The sequence below is a fragment of the Hyperolius riggenbachi genome, chromosome 6 (genome assembly GCF_040937935.1).
Source record: "Hyperolius riggenbachi isolate aHypRig1 chromosome 6, aHypRig1.pri, whole genome shotgun sequence".
Lineage (NCBI taxonomy): Eukaryota > Metazoa > Chordata > Amphibia > Anura > Hyperoliidae > Hyperolius > Hyperolius riggenbachi.
The window spans coordinates 292,883,610-292,900,694 of record NC_090651.1 but is presented as its reverse complement, the minus strand read 5'-3'; the positions used below and the strand labels follow the sequence as shown (position 1 = coordinate 292,900,694).

Sequence of the window (17,085 nt, the reverse complement as noted above, 5' to 3'; positions counted from 1 at the left end):
GTCGATTACCGTCGATTGCATAAACGCGGCGTTCTGATCCCGATTTAACGCATCGTTTCGGCCGTCCCTAGAAGCCGCATGCAACGTCCAGGGACGGCTAGCCGGCGCGGCTTCATGTCCCCCTGCGGGGACGAGAAACGCCGATCGCGACGATCTCTGTACCGCTGCCACCGAACGGGACGTCACAGGACGACGAGACTTCCTGGCCGCCCCAACGCCGCCTGCCGTCCGTGTGAACCGGCCCTAAAACTCCTCTATGTTATCATAAGCAATACAAATATTAGTAAACCATCTCTGGTATTAGGTGGTAATCTTTCTGCAGTTCTACTGAGCATTAAAAAGAAACCTAGCCCAGGTTTACAGGTACGCTTATTCCTTCCAATGTTGTTCATTATTCCCCAATCCTAGTAAATCAGCCCAATGCCAATACTCGCTAAATAAATATTGCAGGAACAGCAGTGATCAAGCAAGGTTTTTCAACCAGCCTTTTAGGCTAAAGAAAACAAACCAATTCGGAATCTGCCTGACAGATAAACAAGCATCCTTGAAAATCTGTGTGAGAGATAAAAAAAGCACTTCATATTTCACAGGTGTACTTCACTGCTTGCCTCACAGGACTGCTGCTGCCACAGGGCAATGTGAGAGTTTTGTCTCAGGTGGCACATTCCATGGATGGCAAGAAATAAGTCTCTTGTCTTGTTTTGTGCTTCCTCATCTGTCATTCTGCTAGTACAGACAGCGAGAAATAGCGAAATAGCATAGCAATGCCAAACTGCCAAGTGTGCACCCTTACGTTGTTTCCCTGTGGTTATTAAAAAATAAACGTATAAAAGATACAGCCATGACAGAGACATAACCATGGATGTAACAATAAGGCACCTTACGAAGGAATGCAGGCATGCTAATTTCACACAATCGTAATTTTGCAGCATAACTCACAATTAAGAAGGAAAATCGTAATGCAAAATTTTGGGAAAAGTTGTAATTAATTTTGTTTGTAATCTTAATCAGGAACCGTACTTTTGCAATTTAGCGTAATTTTTGTGTTAATTTGTGCCAAATTTAGTGGTTCATAGCAAAGTACGTTATGTGCATATGTTAAAGGGAATAGTGGGAACAAGTAAAAAAAAAATATTCAAAAAGACCATGTAGTTTTTAAATAAATTGATTTTAAACCATAATTTTTCTGAGTTTAAAAAACATTTTTACATTGTATTTTTAAAATAGATTTCCTCAAAAATGACAAGGTCTTTTTGACTTGTTCCCACTATTCCCCTTAACATATGCAGCAATTATGGTAACAATAGCATGTATGGGGGTTTTGCCATTAACCGCTAAAATCGCCACAAAATTACGTGGAATTTCGTGCAACAACTTGAAATGACAGATGGATTACATAAAATCATGTGAATGTCCTTATCGTAATTGTGTATAGCTGTCATCATTGCTATGCAGGACTACGCTGCCACACTCCAGAATGAAGAGGAGAGGGCAAAGCTGCAGTGACGTACGTATGTGCACGTTGCACTGGTGCTCTCATTAAGGGGGTCCGGGGATCACAGGCAGACCACACTCGGGGTAGGCAGGCCTTTTTTTTAGCATGGGGCCTAACAAAGTGTTCGCATTGGGACCCCGTGCAGCCTTGTGTTTTTGCTGCCACTCTTGTTATGGGTGGGGGAATACAATGGCTGCACTTGTTACATGACTCCGGTCAGATGGGCCTTCAGGCTGTAGATGTCACCAAGGACAGATGAGTAAAGGGGTGTGCACATTTGGTGGGCGTTCCCATCAATGTTTTGCTGGCAGACCCAATTATTTTTTAATATACCAAAAATAAGGAGATTGGATTATTAGAAAGATCACAGTAGAAGTAGAAGAAGAATAGGAGGTCTGAGATAACCTTTTAGATGGTGCCTAAGCCTCATTATACCTAAGATGGCTTTCCTCCCTTGATTCTTCATTGCCTAGTTATTGTTAACCGAGTCTTTGAAAACCAATGGGTTTCTAGAGCTGAGGAGATGAGAACAAATCAATAATATCAAAACTCCTTTCATTCAAGCTCAAGAGCGCTTCACACTGGTCACCATTAGCAGGAAAATTAAAGAAAAGGTTTCTATTTGTTTTTCAACATCCTATTATACTACTGTTTTAAATTCTAATATTCTATTAACGTACCATAGTCTTTTTTGCAGTACTTGCGTAGATTCATGTGGACTCGGCTGTGGGAGGGTTTGCAGTAGGACTGGCACTCTGAGGCTAAGAGACCGTGAAATGAAATGTTAAAATAAAAATAGCAATAGTAAAACTCACTCAAACACTAAAACTTATAAACTGCTGTAATATGGGACAGTAAATGTAAAATACCTGTTCCTGCTTTCCATTCCACAGGATATGCTACTGTTGTTGTCATCTCTTCTTGAATGCCTAAATTCAAAGTAATAAAAATGTATCAGATCTGTGTAAATTCTCAATTAATGTTCAGGCTATAATTTATACTGTAGAGAAATAGAACCTATGAAGAAAAACAATATAGTTGCATCATTGATTGGCCAAAATGAGTGGCCAGTTAGAGCTGTGCAATTCTGGCACACAACACTGGACTAAAAAGTTGTGATGTGAACCTAAAAGTAATACAACTCAGATAGAAAGCAAAGAAGGGCCAACGGTGCCTCACTGCTTAGAGGTGTGGACTGGGACAGGATCTCCGCCCATCCCTTTTTGGAATAAACCACCTCATTTTTATACCTCACCCTAGTTTACCAGCACAACAGTAGTGATATGAAAGGTATGTTAGACTTCTGCAAGCGAAAAAGATTGTATTTCCCCCCAAGTATATGCCATTCCAATAAAAGCCAACAACAGAAATAAACACAATGTTTCAATGTTATTCACATTAACAATCACTTACGAACACACGGCATGTGGGGAGATCGACTCTGTTGGTATCCCTGAGCACAGCGATTGCAAGTAGGGCCTGTTACACCAGTCTTGCATAGACATTGACCTGTTGTTTGGTTACACACAGCATTGACTGCCCCTATTGGGTGGCACTGGCAAGCTGCAAAAATAAAACAAAAATCAGTCAATTACAGTCAGCACCCTGTTTGGACAGCAGTTTCTACTTATTACAAATTTAGGCTAAGTGCCTGATGGCAGGATACAACCTTAGAGATGTAAAGGTACCTAAACTGATACAACCAAATTGCTAAATTGTCATGGTTACTTGATAAAATTATTGACTGTATAGAAAAATCACTTTTTTTGACTGAGAAAAAAAAATATTTTTCTTGAATTTTTTTAATTATCTAATCAGCCATAGTGGAGAACTGACTTATCTTTCATAAGATAACATACATTATAAGCACATAAAGTACATTTTTGAACAGTACAGACACAGAACATTAATAGAAATTTTTAAGTGCAAAAATATTTATAAAAAAATTAGCTTTGTATGCCCACCTTCACAATTGCACACTATGGCAAGTATAACTGCTCACAACCTGTACATTTCTTGTTGCTTTGATAAGAGGTTCAACAGATATTTATACACATGTATTAAAAATTAATGTTGACGTTTCAGGTTCTGAGTCAAATTTTGCAAGTTTCAAACCGGAACACAGAAGGTCAGAAAAGGCAGTGGAAATGCAAGTGTTGCCTGTGGTGGTAACAGCTTTCATTTTAATTATGAAGCTATCACCTCCAACTTTTCCATAATGTCAGGGTTTGTTTATTTTTTGATTTGTTTGTTTTTTGCAAAAAAAAAACTTGCAGTATTTGAGAAAATCAATGTAACCTCCCTGGCGGTACGCAGTTTCAGATGCTGCGTCCACGGGAGGATTTTTTAAAATAAAATTTGATTTAAATGCTTAAGCTAGCACTTTGCTAGCTAACTATGGCTTCCAAGTCCCCCGGCACCGCTCTGATCCCCCTGATCGCCGCTGGCAATATTTACCCGTCTGTGATCCCGCGAGAGCCGCAGCTTCACCATTTAGCTTCAGTCGTCACTACTGCGACGAACGGACATGTCATCTGATGTCATTGACATCATCGACGTCATCCACGTCATGCGCAGTCCCGATCCTCCCCATAGCGAAGCCTGGAGCTGATTGGGAGGCTGCACCATCGCAGGATCCCTGGGGGTACATATAACGGCGGCAATTGGGGGTGATCGGGTAGAGCGGAAGGAACTTGGGGGGCATGGTTAGCTAGCAAAGTTTATTAAAAAAAATCCTCTGGTGGCCATGTGATCCTCTCCGGCGGCTAGCGCGAACATAGGTCGGGCTTACTGCCAGGGAGGTTGAAATGTTCCTATACACATCTAGTTAAACTGTTGAAAAAAAATGGGCATCATGCAGTTTTCTTTCAAAATCACTGTTAACCCCTTGTCTCCAAAGCAGGCTGGTATTTCCCAGGGAATTTGGAGCCCTTAAGTGTAAGGCTCCATCCCTGACCCTGAGTCAAACCAACACACATCTATGGTATATTTTTCCATTTTCTTCAGAATGTTAAAATAAACGTTATGGGTCAGTTTCATGCAAAATACAGTTTTGCCTTTACCATTTGCTAGGGGGGATAGAAGGGAAGGGACAGAGGTATATACACACATCTGATTTTTCCAAATGACCGGTTGTTCGGAACGGTCGTTTGGACGTCAAATTGGGCGTGTGTACAAATGGTCGTTCGGCTGATAAGGCTGATTTTGACGGATCCGCCAAATCTCAAGCCTCTATGGATAGGTGCATAGCTGCAGAAAAGCAGAGCTACACAATCTCTTTATTTCTTTCCTTTTATTCTATTTTTTTCTTTTGAAAACTCAATTTAAAAAAGAAGTACTTATGATGTACATCACTCAACATAATTGCATTAATAATTTGGCTTGTTAGATTTTGGATTTAGTTTTGCTTTAAAGGATGCATCCAAGCATTAAAAAAAGAAAAAAAAAAAACAAAAAAAAAGATGATCCACTTACCTGGGGTTTCCTCCAGCCCGTGGCAGCCGCCCTCTGCCCTCGCCGCAGCTACGCTGGCTCCCGGAAGCCCCAGGTAAGTGGATCTTTTTTTTTTTAATGCTTGGATCACTCCTTTAAATAAACTTGTGTGACGTCTATTCAATACATACTGTTCAAAGAATTAGCACTGTAAAAAGTGACCATTGTACTTACGCTTGCAGGCCTTTCTACTGGATATTGCTTTGCTCAGGTCTCGTTTGTAGCCCTGTTTACAGTAGTGACAGTGACGTCCGGCAGTGTTGTGACGGCAGTTTAGGCATACCCCTCCGCTCTTCCTACCGGACAGTTTGTAGAGCTCCATATTAAACCGACAGCGATGAGAATGTTGATTGCACTCGCAAGCTGAAAAGTGGGAATAAAGATGGGTTTTAATGATATTCAAATTATTTTCAGAACCTTTTCAGTGTGACTAATAACATTTTGTTTGTACAACAATAATAGAATAACACGACAATAAAAATAGGACACCTTGGGCTGGATTCACTAAGACAAATAGCACGCCTTATCAAAGTTAACACCCCTTATCAAAGTTAACACGCCTTATCAGAGTAGCATAGCGAACTTATGCCTGCTAACTGGCAATGACGAGAGTTCCACTCATCCTGCCCTGAGCCCCTGCGGGTTCATAGCGCTCGCTATGCTACTCTAATAAGGCATGTAAACTTTGATAAGGCGTGCTAACTTTGATAAGGCGTGCTATTTGTCTTAGTGAATCAAGCCCCTTGAGCGACATGTAGCATGAGGCATGTAGCAATAAATGGTATCATCCTGATTCAAAACACCTTGATGTAGCATGAAGCATGAGATAAACATATCTACATAGAGTACCAACCCTACATACAACTTGCTAGAATTCCTCATTTCCTTTTTCACAATAACAGTTAATAAATAAGTGGAACTAAATAAATATAAAGAGCAGGATTATAGGAGTATATCAGTAGGGATGCTCATTTGAATTCTGCAGAATTGAAATTACCGCATTTCTAAATGGAAATCAGCATTTCCAATTGCAATTCGGAAACTGGAAATTGGAATTCCACAGAAGTCTGATTTAATGCAATTTGGTAACTTTAGCCCAATCACAGAACTCGGAAGCATTGGACTAATCAGAGAATGCAGAATATTTCCACAAAAATCGGATTACCATCGTAATTTTAGACCAATCCCAAGATTCGGTTTTTCTGATTTTTTGACAGATACGATAGATACAATACTCCTCAAAAATAGGAAACGTAAATCAGAAAAACAGAAATCGGAAATTGGCATTGGCGGAAATTGGAATTGGAATTTCTGCGGAATCAGAAATGGATATTTCTGACCATCCCCAGATTTTGAATGTTTAAAACCAAAATAAGAATATGGAATTCCATGAAGTCCAATTTAGGATTGTATAGATACTTATTTATCCTATTAGAACTTCCTATGTGATTTAAATGTATTTGAATGCACCACAAGCAACAAGATCAATGAATTAGAAAAAATCCAATTGCCAGAGTTTTAAGGCATAATGTATTAATAACTTGTATTTGTACATAGCAAATGTGTAATAAACTGTCTCTCCTATGTGCCTCCCAAGCCTTTATTTCTTATCTCACTGTCACCCTGGCTATTCAACTCAGTAACCCAGCTCCATGCACATCCAAGTCATCTGCACCCTCTGCAGGTTGAATGTGATATTGCACACAGGAGTCTGAGATAACTGAAAATGCCTAGTAGGGATGGTCTATGTGATGCAAATACTTCTGAGTTGATACAGCATTGTGCAAATGAATGCAGCTTGAAATTGGACCAATAGAATCTTGACAACTGCAAATCAATGAATCCATTTTCAAGTTGCATTCATTTGCATACAAAATTTTCAGAATCCTGCATCAACTCAGAATGATTTGCTTCTCAATGATCACCCCTAAAGTGTCGTTTTAAAGTCTTTTTAGCGCAGTTAAACTGCTGTAGAAGCTGATCCCCATACACATTCATGTTTTTGAGTGCTGTTTCTGCTAATAGCTGATTGTTCTTGTAACTCATCTCCACTGGTAGTTGCTAATGAACCATGTGCTTATTGCTGCTGGTGCATATTTACTGCCTAGAAAATGTATATATTCTGCTGCTTGCTGTATCCTGTTTGTTCTGATGAGGATTGCTCCTGAGCCAAGCTCTTGATTCCTGCCCAATGTCATTAATAATCATAAGTTAAACAACCTAGGGTCACCTTTATCACCTGGAGCTTGGGAGATGTCCAGGTGTAATTATACTAGAGGAAGGTGTTGGTGAATTGGAGAACATTAAAGGTACACTGTCAATAAGTGTTCTAAAATGACAATGTACAAATAATGTTTAAGTAGCTGTGTAAACATTTTCCTACTTTTCATGTTAAATATCAGAGGAACAAGCTTTAATTTGTTGAGTGTGGGTTGAAGCTACATTGGAAGAATTTAATAGCAAGGGCAAGTCTGTGCTTTAATATTACACAGCCAGTGCTGTTCTTTGCATGTGAAACCACGGAGTTATATGAAAAGCTGTGGTGTCAGGTTTCACACACACAATTACAAATGTTTATGCTGCACAAGATACATTTCCTCTGCTCTCAAATCTCAGTCACTTTCAGTGGATAATAAACAGCTCCTCATGGGTAGTTTTCAGGGTTTTCTTTATTTTCAAAAGCCCTTACTGAATGGCAGTTGCTCAGTAAGGATAAGAAAGCACAGTTTTGTGTGAAGCAAAGCTGTACTGCTCATGTCAAAGAGGGTACTGCTGCAGAGAGGGTTATTTAACGTGAATGACCACCTCTTGCCACAGTGCTGATTCACAGCAAACGTTCTGGCTCTAAAGCAGGAAGTGTGGGGGGATGGAGCGCAAGCTAGGTAAATTAACCCCCTCTGCCGCAGTCTCCTCCTCAGACACAATCTTCAAAAAAATTGTGCTCACTCATCCAGTCGTTTAGTCCAGCTGCCAAAATAGTGTACAAGAAAGTAGGATAGCAAGTAGGATAGCAAGCAGACATCTTTGTATATATCCTCTACAGTAGAACTCAGCAACCCTATCCTCAAGGCCCACCAACAGTACATGTTTTGCAGAAAACCACAAACATTCACAGGTGAGGTAATCACCAGTGGCGTAGCAAAGGAACTGTGGGCCCCAATGCAAGTTTTACATTGGGGCCCCCTAAGCAATCTATACATAACAATTGATACAGCGCACCAAAACCTGCCAATGGCAACTACAGTGTCAGAGGTGCAAGAAGGGGATGGGGAACAGTTTGTTAATGATTACCACTATTCAAAGTATCTATTGAAGTGATTATTACGAGCACAGAACAAATAGAGAGCGGAACTGCAGTTGAGGGAGGGCCCCTCAGGGCCCCTCTGGCCCAAGGGCCCCGATGCAGTCGCAACCTCTGCACCCCTTATTGTTACACCTCTGGTAATCACTGTCTCAGCAGAGCTGATTAACTACCTTTGTGGATTTCCACAAAACTTGCACTGTTGGTGGGCCCTGAGGACAGGGTTGGGGAACACTACAGGGAGTGCTTTTGTTAAGAAAAAAGACATACAGAGTATCTCCCATGAGAGAAAGACTAGTCAGATCTGTGAAATGTTTACCACCTACAGGAAGTGACTGCAATGTCCTATAGGAAACAGTAATTCATAATTTCATATAGCACTTTACTCTAGGAACATTGTAGGTTGTCTACACAGAGTATATGTTCACATGTATTTTATGTTCTACCTTTTTTTTTTTTTACTAAAGTAATCCTTTAACCAGTTGATGACCACAGGCTTACACCCCCTAGTGACAGGGTTATGTTTTACAATTCTGTGCTCTGCAGCTTTAACAGCTTATAGCAGGGCTGTACAACTTAGCACCCAATTGAATCCTGCCTCCTTTTCTCCACACTTTTTTAATAATTTTATTGTTTGTTTTTTTTTATAATAAAACTGTGTGTTTTCTTTTAATTTACCCTCCCCTGGAGAGTCAATCATTGTGATGAGAGGGACAGCCTATGAGAGGGATCATCTTGTGAGCAGCTCGAAGGGACAGCTCAGTGACAGAGCTGTCTCTGTACAGTGCTGCGGTAGATCGCAGCGCTGTACAACACTAAAAAGCAGCCGTTTGCTTTATTTTCAGCCTGCCAGCAACGATTGTGGCTGGCAGGCTATTTATGGAACAGAGCTCCGTCACTCAAAGCGGGAATGCGTCTGCATCCGCGCGCAATCCCCGGTAATCTGCAGCTACAGGACTTGATGCTAATCGGCGTTAGGCGGTCCTGTAGCTGCCACCCTCCTACCAGCAATCAGTGTTAGGTGGTCGGGAAATAATTGCAGTTGGTGCTGTTTAGTTTTTTTTCTTGTCAGCCTGTAGTAAAGATGACGATGTGCAGGCTCATTGTGAATCAAACAACATAAACAAATTACTTCTTTATTGATCTGGCCTACTACCCCTCACAAGTGCTCTAAACCCACAGCTGAACTCTGGTCCCCTACCTTTCGTGTCCCTACCTCTCCTTCTAGACTGTAAGCCTTTGGGCAGGGTCCTCCTCCTTTTGTGTCCTACCTGATCATGCACCTCCATTACTGTGAACCCATGCTATGCATTTGAGTGAACCTAACTTGCCTAATCTCCATGCTCCCCTCCAGTGACTGACTAAGCATTACCTTGTACTCATACTGTGCTGCGTGATCTGGTTTTTCTTGTATTCCTGTATTGTCATATTGCTGTATGTCACCCCTAAATATTGTCTGTAACCTAAACTAATGTCCAGCGCAGCGTAATATGTTGGAGCTTTATAAATACAACAAATAAATAAAATCTCTCTAAGGTTAAGCATCAGGAAGGGGGTTTGTGCAGAAGGATGGTTAGGGATAGGTATCAGGAAGGAGACATGTGCAGTGAGAGACGGTTAGGGATAGGCATCAGGAAGGGGGTTTGTATAGTGGGCACGGTGAGGGGTTGACATCAGGAAGGGGGTTTGTGCGGGGAGTTGGTTAGGGTTAGGAGTCAGGGGGAGGGTACTGTGTGAGTGTAGGGTTAGGTTTAGTCGTAGTAAAACATTAGTAATAATTAATGATATTTTACGACTGAAAATTAACACTTCAAATAGTAAAATATCGGTAAATTTACAGATATTCTTCTACCATCAGTTTTCCTGTGCCTGATTTTCCCAGGCACCCGTTATTCACGTATGCTTTGTGAGAATTTTTCTTCACTTTGCAGTCCTAACAAGAATTTTAAAAACTTTTGGTGAGGGCAGAGACAGAAACAGACTTTTTAAACTTTCCCCCTGTCTTAGGAGAACCTAAAGGATGGCACCAAAAATAAAAAAAACGTCCTTTCCAGTAGTTGGACCTAAATATCAGTTGAGAAGTCTAGAGGCTTTATTATTGTAATTTTAGAATGTGAAGTCTCTTATGCTCAAAAAATGTAAAGACAGGGATCACACTTGATTCAGCCACAATTTTCCACGGGTGATTGCATTTTTCACACACTTCAGCCGACAACCAGCTGACTGCACCGCATGACCACAAAGGTCCACAGGCAAGCATTACATGCGTTTTCCATATGATTTTGCATAGGTCCAAATTTCGTCATTTTGCCAAAAAGTCATTTTTACATTAAAATTACATTTTTAATTTAAAGGAAATTTTTGTAAAAAATAATTATGTTTACCGTGAAAACTTGTTTATTTTAACATGGAAATGCAAAAAAAAAAGCAAACTTTCTTCAAAATGATTTTCAATGGCATATTCGCTCGGAAGTCAAATTTAAAAGTATTTTCCAAAAAAATTGATGCGAAAAGAATATTAGTATTTCACTCATCACTGATGTTATTCCCCCAAGGGTGATCCCTCTTTAAACCAGCAGGTGGTGCTTTAAAATTAAAAAAAATAATAATAATTTGCAACATTTTAAATTTCGAATAAAAAATATTTACTGTAAAGCATTTTAGTTTTTACAGTTTTTACTAAACAAATGAAACGCATAAAGCAAATACACTAAGCATCAGTTTTAATTCTGTTTAAATTACATTGAGGCTGTACTATCCTGCTCATACAAACATTTCCTAGTGGAGTTTCTCTTCGAAAAAAAAAAGTTTTGATGTGGAATGATAAATCTAAGACTGTCGAATGACTTGTACAATGAATAACACATTGCAGAAATTCATTATAAGGCAATGAAAATTTACTGTACCCTTGGAATTCTTTATTCTTCCAATTGCTTTGACAAGAGTAATAAAAGATTGAGGAAGTGTTGCTGAAATCAATTATTCTTACCAGTCTTAGTGGAGCTCCCCTGCTGTAGAATTTAGGCACGTTATACAATGGGCAGAAGAAGGATACGTTTCCTTGCAAGGAAAAAATCAATAGCTGAAGCTATGGAATGTATTTTATGTTTCCCTGGCCTTCAGCCCTCTGCAGTACATGAAATTAACCATTGTGAATTAAGGAGTAGCATGTAAACACTCATTAGTTTGGAAGACCTGAAGAGGGAGTGCAGCTGCCAGAGGTGAGAGTTGGATTTTGTTCATGTATCGAGTTATCACTGTGACAAGCGTAATAGTATTCTACAGCCTTGTCAGCCGTTAATTGTTTGCTTGGACATTTGCCTCACGGTTAAGTATTTGAAAATTAATTATAAGTGCTTGGTGTGACCCTGGAACGTCCATATAATTTACTTCTTTCATTTTTTATGTATTTTAAGTTGTGATAAGTATTGAAGAAGTTTGTTTATGATGAATTTATAAAGTTTCCTTAACCCTTAAAAGTTTTTTGTCTGAAGAACACTAATAGGATGGAATGAAATGCGTTACTTTAGACACTGATTTTAAAGAGGGACTTTAGTGACAAATATCAGGAGGCTGTTTATTATTCAGGACACCCATTTTTATGGTAATTTTCTAGGTATCAGGATTAGAAACACTTCATATATCTAGATATTACTGTATATTGTTGCAGACCCACCCTCCCAGTGATGCTTAGCTTAGGCCAGTGGTTCTCAAACTTTTTGGGGTGATGGCTTTGAAATTTTTTCAAAGCACCCCTGGGCAAAAAACAACTACCGAAATGCTGTTATGACCATCAAGGCACCCCTGGGCAAAAACAACTACCGAAATGCTGTTATGACCTTTATTCAAGGCACCACTAGGCAAAATCAACTACCGAAATGCTGTTATGACCTTTATTCAAGGCACCCCTAGGCAAAAACAACTACCGAAATGCTGTTATGACCATCAAGGCACCCCTGGGCAAAAACAACTACCAAGATGCTGTTATGACCTTTATTCAAGGCACCCCTGGGCAAAAACAACTACCAACACCCCTTCAAATGGTCACTCACCCACCCATTGTAGATCAATGTACGGTTACATTACCTGATGGTTATTCACAAAGGATGGGGTTGCAGGCCAGGGCAACCTTGGGAGGTGCTGGGTGCTGTGGCACCCGGTTTGAGAACCCCTGGCCTAGGCTATTTAGCTATGTGGAATTCTCCTCCCAGAGAATTCTGGGAGACCAGGCATTATTTTTACTGGTTTGGTAAATCAACTTCATCTGACAGGGCTAAAGATGTCACCACTGATGATACATTTCTGAATGTAAATCAGGGTAAGGGAAGATTTTAAAATTTTCCAACGCTCACTAAATAATTTATAGATGAATATTGTAAAAAACAATTGTGTTGTCATAGCACTGCACATAAAAATTAATTATTAGCATTAAATACCACTCTAAGTTCAGGGATACATCAGATTTCAGATTCAGCATTTGCTACTTAAAGAGGAACTGTCTCAAAAATCTTAGAATTACAAATAAGAAGTACATTTCTCCCGGAGTAAAATGAGCCATAAATTACTTTTCTCCTGTGTTGCTGTCACTTACAGTAAGTTGTAGAAACCTGACATTACCGACAGATTTTGGACTAGCCTAGTTTGGAAGACCTGAAGAGGGAGTGCAGCTGCCAGAGGTGAGAGTTGGATTTTGTTCATGTATCGAGTTTTCACTGTGACAAGCGTAATAGTATTCTACAGCCTTGTCAGCCGTTAATTGTTTGCTTGGACATTTGCCTCACGGTTAAGTATTTGAAAATTAATTATAAGTGCTTGGTGTGACCCTGGAACGTCCATATAATTTACTTCTTTCATTTTTTATGTATTTTAAGTTGTGATAAGTATTGAAGAAGTTTGTTTATGATGAATTTATAAAGTTTCCTTAACCCTTAAAAGTTTTTTGTCTGAAGAACACTAATAGGATGGAATGAAATGCGTTACTTTAGACACTGATTTTAAAGAGGGACTTTAGTGACAAATATCAGGAGGCTGTTTATTATTCAGGACACCCATTTTTATGGTAATTTTCTAGGTATCAGGATTAGAAACACTTCATATATCTAGATATTACTGTATATTGTTGCAGACCCACCCTCCCAGTGATGCTTAGCTTAGGCCAGTGGTTCTCAAACTTTTTGGGGTGATGGCTTTGAAATTTTTTCAAAGCACCCCTGGGCAAAAAACAACTACCGAAATGCTGTTATGACCATCAAGGCACCCCTGGGCAAAAACAACTACCGAAATGCTGTTATGACCTTTATTCAAGGCACCACTAGGCAAAATCAACTACCGAAATGCTGTTATGACCTTTATTCAAGGCACCCCTAGGCAAAAACAACTACCGAAATGCTGTTATGACCATCAAGGCACCCCTGGGCAAAAACAACTACCAAGATGCTGTTATGACCTTTATTCAAGGCACCCCTGGGCAAAAACAACTACCAACACCCCTTCAAATGGTCACTCACCCACCCATTGTAGATCAATGTACGGTTACATTACCTGATGGTTATTCACAAAGGATGGGGTTGCAGGCCAGGGCAACCTTGGGAGGTGCTGGGTGCTGTGGCACCCGGTTTGAGAACCCCTGGCCTAGGCTATTTAGCTATGTGGAATTCTCCTCCCAGAGAATTCTGGGAGACCAGGCATTATTTTTACTGGTTTGGTAAATCAACTTCATCTGACAGGGCTAAAGATGTCACCACTGATGATACATTTCTGAATGTAAATCAGGGTAAGGGAAGATTTTAAAATTTTCCAACGCTCACTAAATAATTTATAGATGAATATTGTAAAAAACAATTGTGTTGTCATAACACTGCACATAAAAATTAATTATTAGCATTAAATACCACTCTAAGTTCAGGGATACATCAGATTTCAGATTCAGCATTTGCTACTTAAAGAGGAACTGTCTCAAAAATCTTAGAATTACAAATAAGAAGTACATTTCTCCCGGAGTAAAATGAGCCATAAATTACTTTTCTCCTGTGTTGCTGTCACTTACAGTAAGTTGTAGAAACCTGACATTACCGACAGATTTTGGACTAGCCTATCTTCTCATGGGGGGTTCTCAGGGTTGTATTTATTTTTAAAAGCACTTAGTGAATGGCAGTTGCTCCGTCCAACTGCCAAAATAGTGTGCAGGGAGCAGGGAGGCTGGCCAGCATCTTTATGTAAATCTTTTTCAGGGAATGTCTTTATAAAGAATAAAGGCCATGCTGAGAATCCCCTATGGAGAGATGGACTAGCCCAAAACCTGCCAGTAATGTCAGATTTCTACTACCTACTGTAAGTGACAGCAACATGGGAGAGAAGTAATGTATGGCTCATTTTACTCTGGGAGAAATGTACTTCTTATTTGTATGTGCTTTAAATTTTAAGATTTTTGTGACACTTCCTCATTAAAGTTAAAGGAAAGGAACCGGTGCATCACCAAGGGAAAAAAATAAATAAATAATAGAATGAACTAAACGGGTGCTGAGAACACAAAGAGAAAAAATATTGTCTCACATCCTGAATTATTCATTAGGAATGCCACTTTTGTGAAGTGATAAATCCCAAGTACGTCAGAGCAATTACACATAGTCAATGCTGGAACCAGCTAACAATGACTCGAAGAGAATGTATTCTCACTTTTAGCTGGTTTAAAATGTTGAGTGAAGGATCAGATTTTCCGCTAGAGCTTACCTAAAATAATTAAACTTTAATTAATATTTATTATATCAGAAACAGAAGTTCCACTTTTTTTTTAAATAAAAGTCTACCGAGTAACAAATTAACAGCATTTCACCCTCAAGAGAAATTCAGCTCATCTGTAGAAGCTAGATGATCATAATTTCTAGATAAGACATCAATGCAAATATTCAATGTTTATACTGGTAGCTTCCAACTCTCCCCCCATTCCCTACACCAGCGTACTTTAAGGCAGGGAACACACTTGACTGTTTTTGTGCGCGTTTTCTGCACAGAAAAACTGAGAACTCATGTTAATCAATGTGCTAGTACACTTACTGTGTTGTTCGCACGCAGAAAAAAAACTGACATTCTGCATCCGAGATTCTGCACATTTTGGCAGTTTTCTGTATCAATTACATCAGCTGCTGTGAAAAAACGCGCGCGTTTTCCTGCATGGAAACACACTTAGTGTGCAGAAAAAGTATGCAGAAAAACGCGCGTGGAAAACTGAAAGTCAAGTGTGTTCCCTGCCTGAATCATGTGAAACTTTAACCCTTCCAATTCCATTTTTATGATCATCCACGTCCTCCCCAGCACTTAATTTTTTCTGTTGTGCTAAGTTGACGTGAGTGTGACGAATGACGACTCACCCTGCGGCTGCTCAAATCCCCAACAGTGTAAAATACTATTCCCCTCCTAGTTGTCGCAACTCAATCCAGAGGGTATGTACCTCCTTGCATTACAGCAAGCGACCCGGACTCAGTGGGGGGAGTGGCCAGCACCAACTCACATGCTGTAGCTCCACCCCTTTGTACACGCGCCAGGGTAATTTTATTATTACATGGACGTTGCGTAGTGGTGGAGAGGATCAAAGTGGACACTGTAGAGGATAGGGTGACACCGTCCCGGACTAGATCCATCAGTAATTAGCCTAAATTTGCCTACGTAACATTACATGGTGCAGTGGTAGCCCTCTCCCTCCAAACAAAGGTTTCTTATTCATGTTGCACACAAACACAGAATTCCATGACAAGAGTAAGCACTTGTGAGCAGGATGATGTAAGAATTATATTTATTAATAACTAATTTTTTACTTACCCTTTTCCTGGTTATTGTTACACTAAATATCCTCCAGAAGCATCACAGAAGGCACAAACTGCTGAGTCGAGTAAGTTGTAAGTCAGTTTATGCTAACTGGAAGCTGTATGGTTTGTGTACTAAACACACCTGAAGTGAGAGGGATATAATGGCTGCCAAATGTATTTCCTTTTACACAATACTAGTTGCCTGGTGTCCTGCTGACCTATTAGGCTGCTGTAGTGTCTGAATCAAACACTTGAAACAAGCATGCGAGGATGCCGCTAATCCAGTTAGACGTCCGTCAAAAACATCTGGGGCTTGATTCACTAAAGCGTGATAACTCAGTTATCACGTGTAAAGGCTTTGCACATGCAGACGCGCGTGTAAAGGCTTTGCACGTGCAACGTATCACTATCACATGCTAAGCATCATTATCATGTGCTAAGTATCATTATCACGTGAAGTCACTGCAGATCACGTGAACAGAGTGTAGATCATTCATTATTTCTGTATACAGTACATAAAGCGACGCGTGTTACATTACATTAACGCACATGTTAATGTAAGCACCATTGCTGATTTCATTGCCAAACTGTCAGGAAGCGCGGAAGAGCCGCCACCGTGAGTCAGGAGGCGGCTCTTTCCGCGCGCAGTGTGACGGAGCACGGGGAGGCAGCCGCCTCCACTTCGGCTGAGGCGACTGTCCCCGTGCAGAGCATGGCAGAGCGCGGAGAAACCGTCGCGTCAGCGGTTGGCGCGCATGGCCCCTGGTCGGAGGCACCTCAGAGCGGTGCTGGTGTGGCTGGGACATATAGTCCCTTCAGGTTTAGAGTGACGCGCGTGCGCACTCAGGCAGGGAAGATATCACAGCCAGAAGTGAGTCAGCTGACCAGGCTGGTCAGCTGACTCTGGCTCCACTCCTCATTGGTCCAGCACTTAGGGAGGTGCTGGAGAAGGTGCCTGTGTATATATACTGCTGGTTGGTCATTGCTCTGGTGTC

At 40.4% G+C, this 17,085-nt stretch overlaps 1 protein-coding gene across 1 annotated transcript in view; it reads right to left on the bottom strand.

The window, feature by feature from the left end:
- Positions 1–17,085, bottom strand: part of LOC137522797 (netrin-1-like) — a 172,762-nt gene that overhangs the window by 14,215 nt on the left and 141,462 nt on the right. Inside the window, exons 3-6 of the mRNA XM_068242888.1 lie at positions 5,162–5,350; positions 2,909–3,058; positions 2,365–2,424; positions 2,176–2,256 (exon numbers count right to left, since the gene is read on the bottom strand). Of these exons, the coding sequence (XP_068098989.1) occupies positions 2,176–2,256; positions 2,365–2,424; positions 2,909–3,058; positions 5,162–5,350 (480 nt within the window). The remainder of the gene's footprint in view (positions 1–2,175; positions 2,257–2,364; positions 2,425–2,908; positions 3,059–5,161; positions 5,351–17,085) is intronic.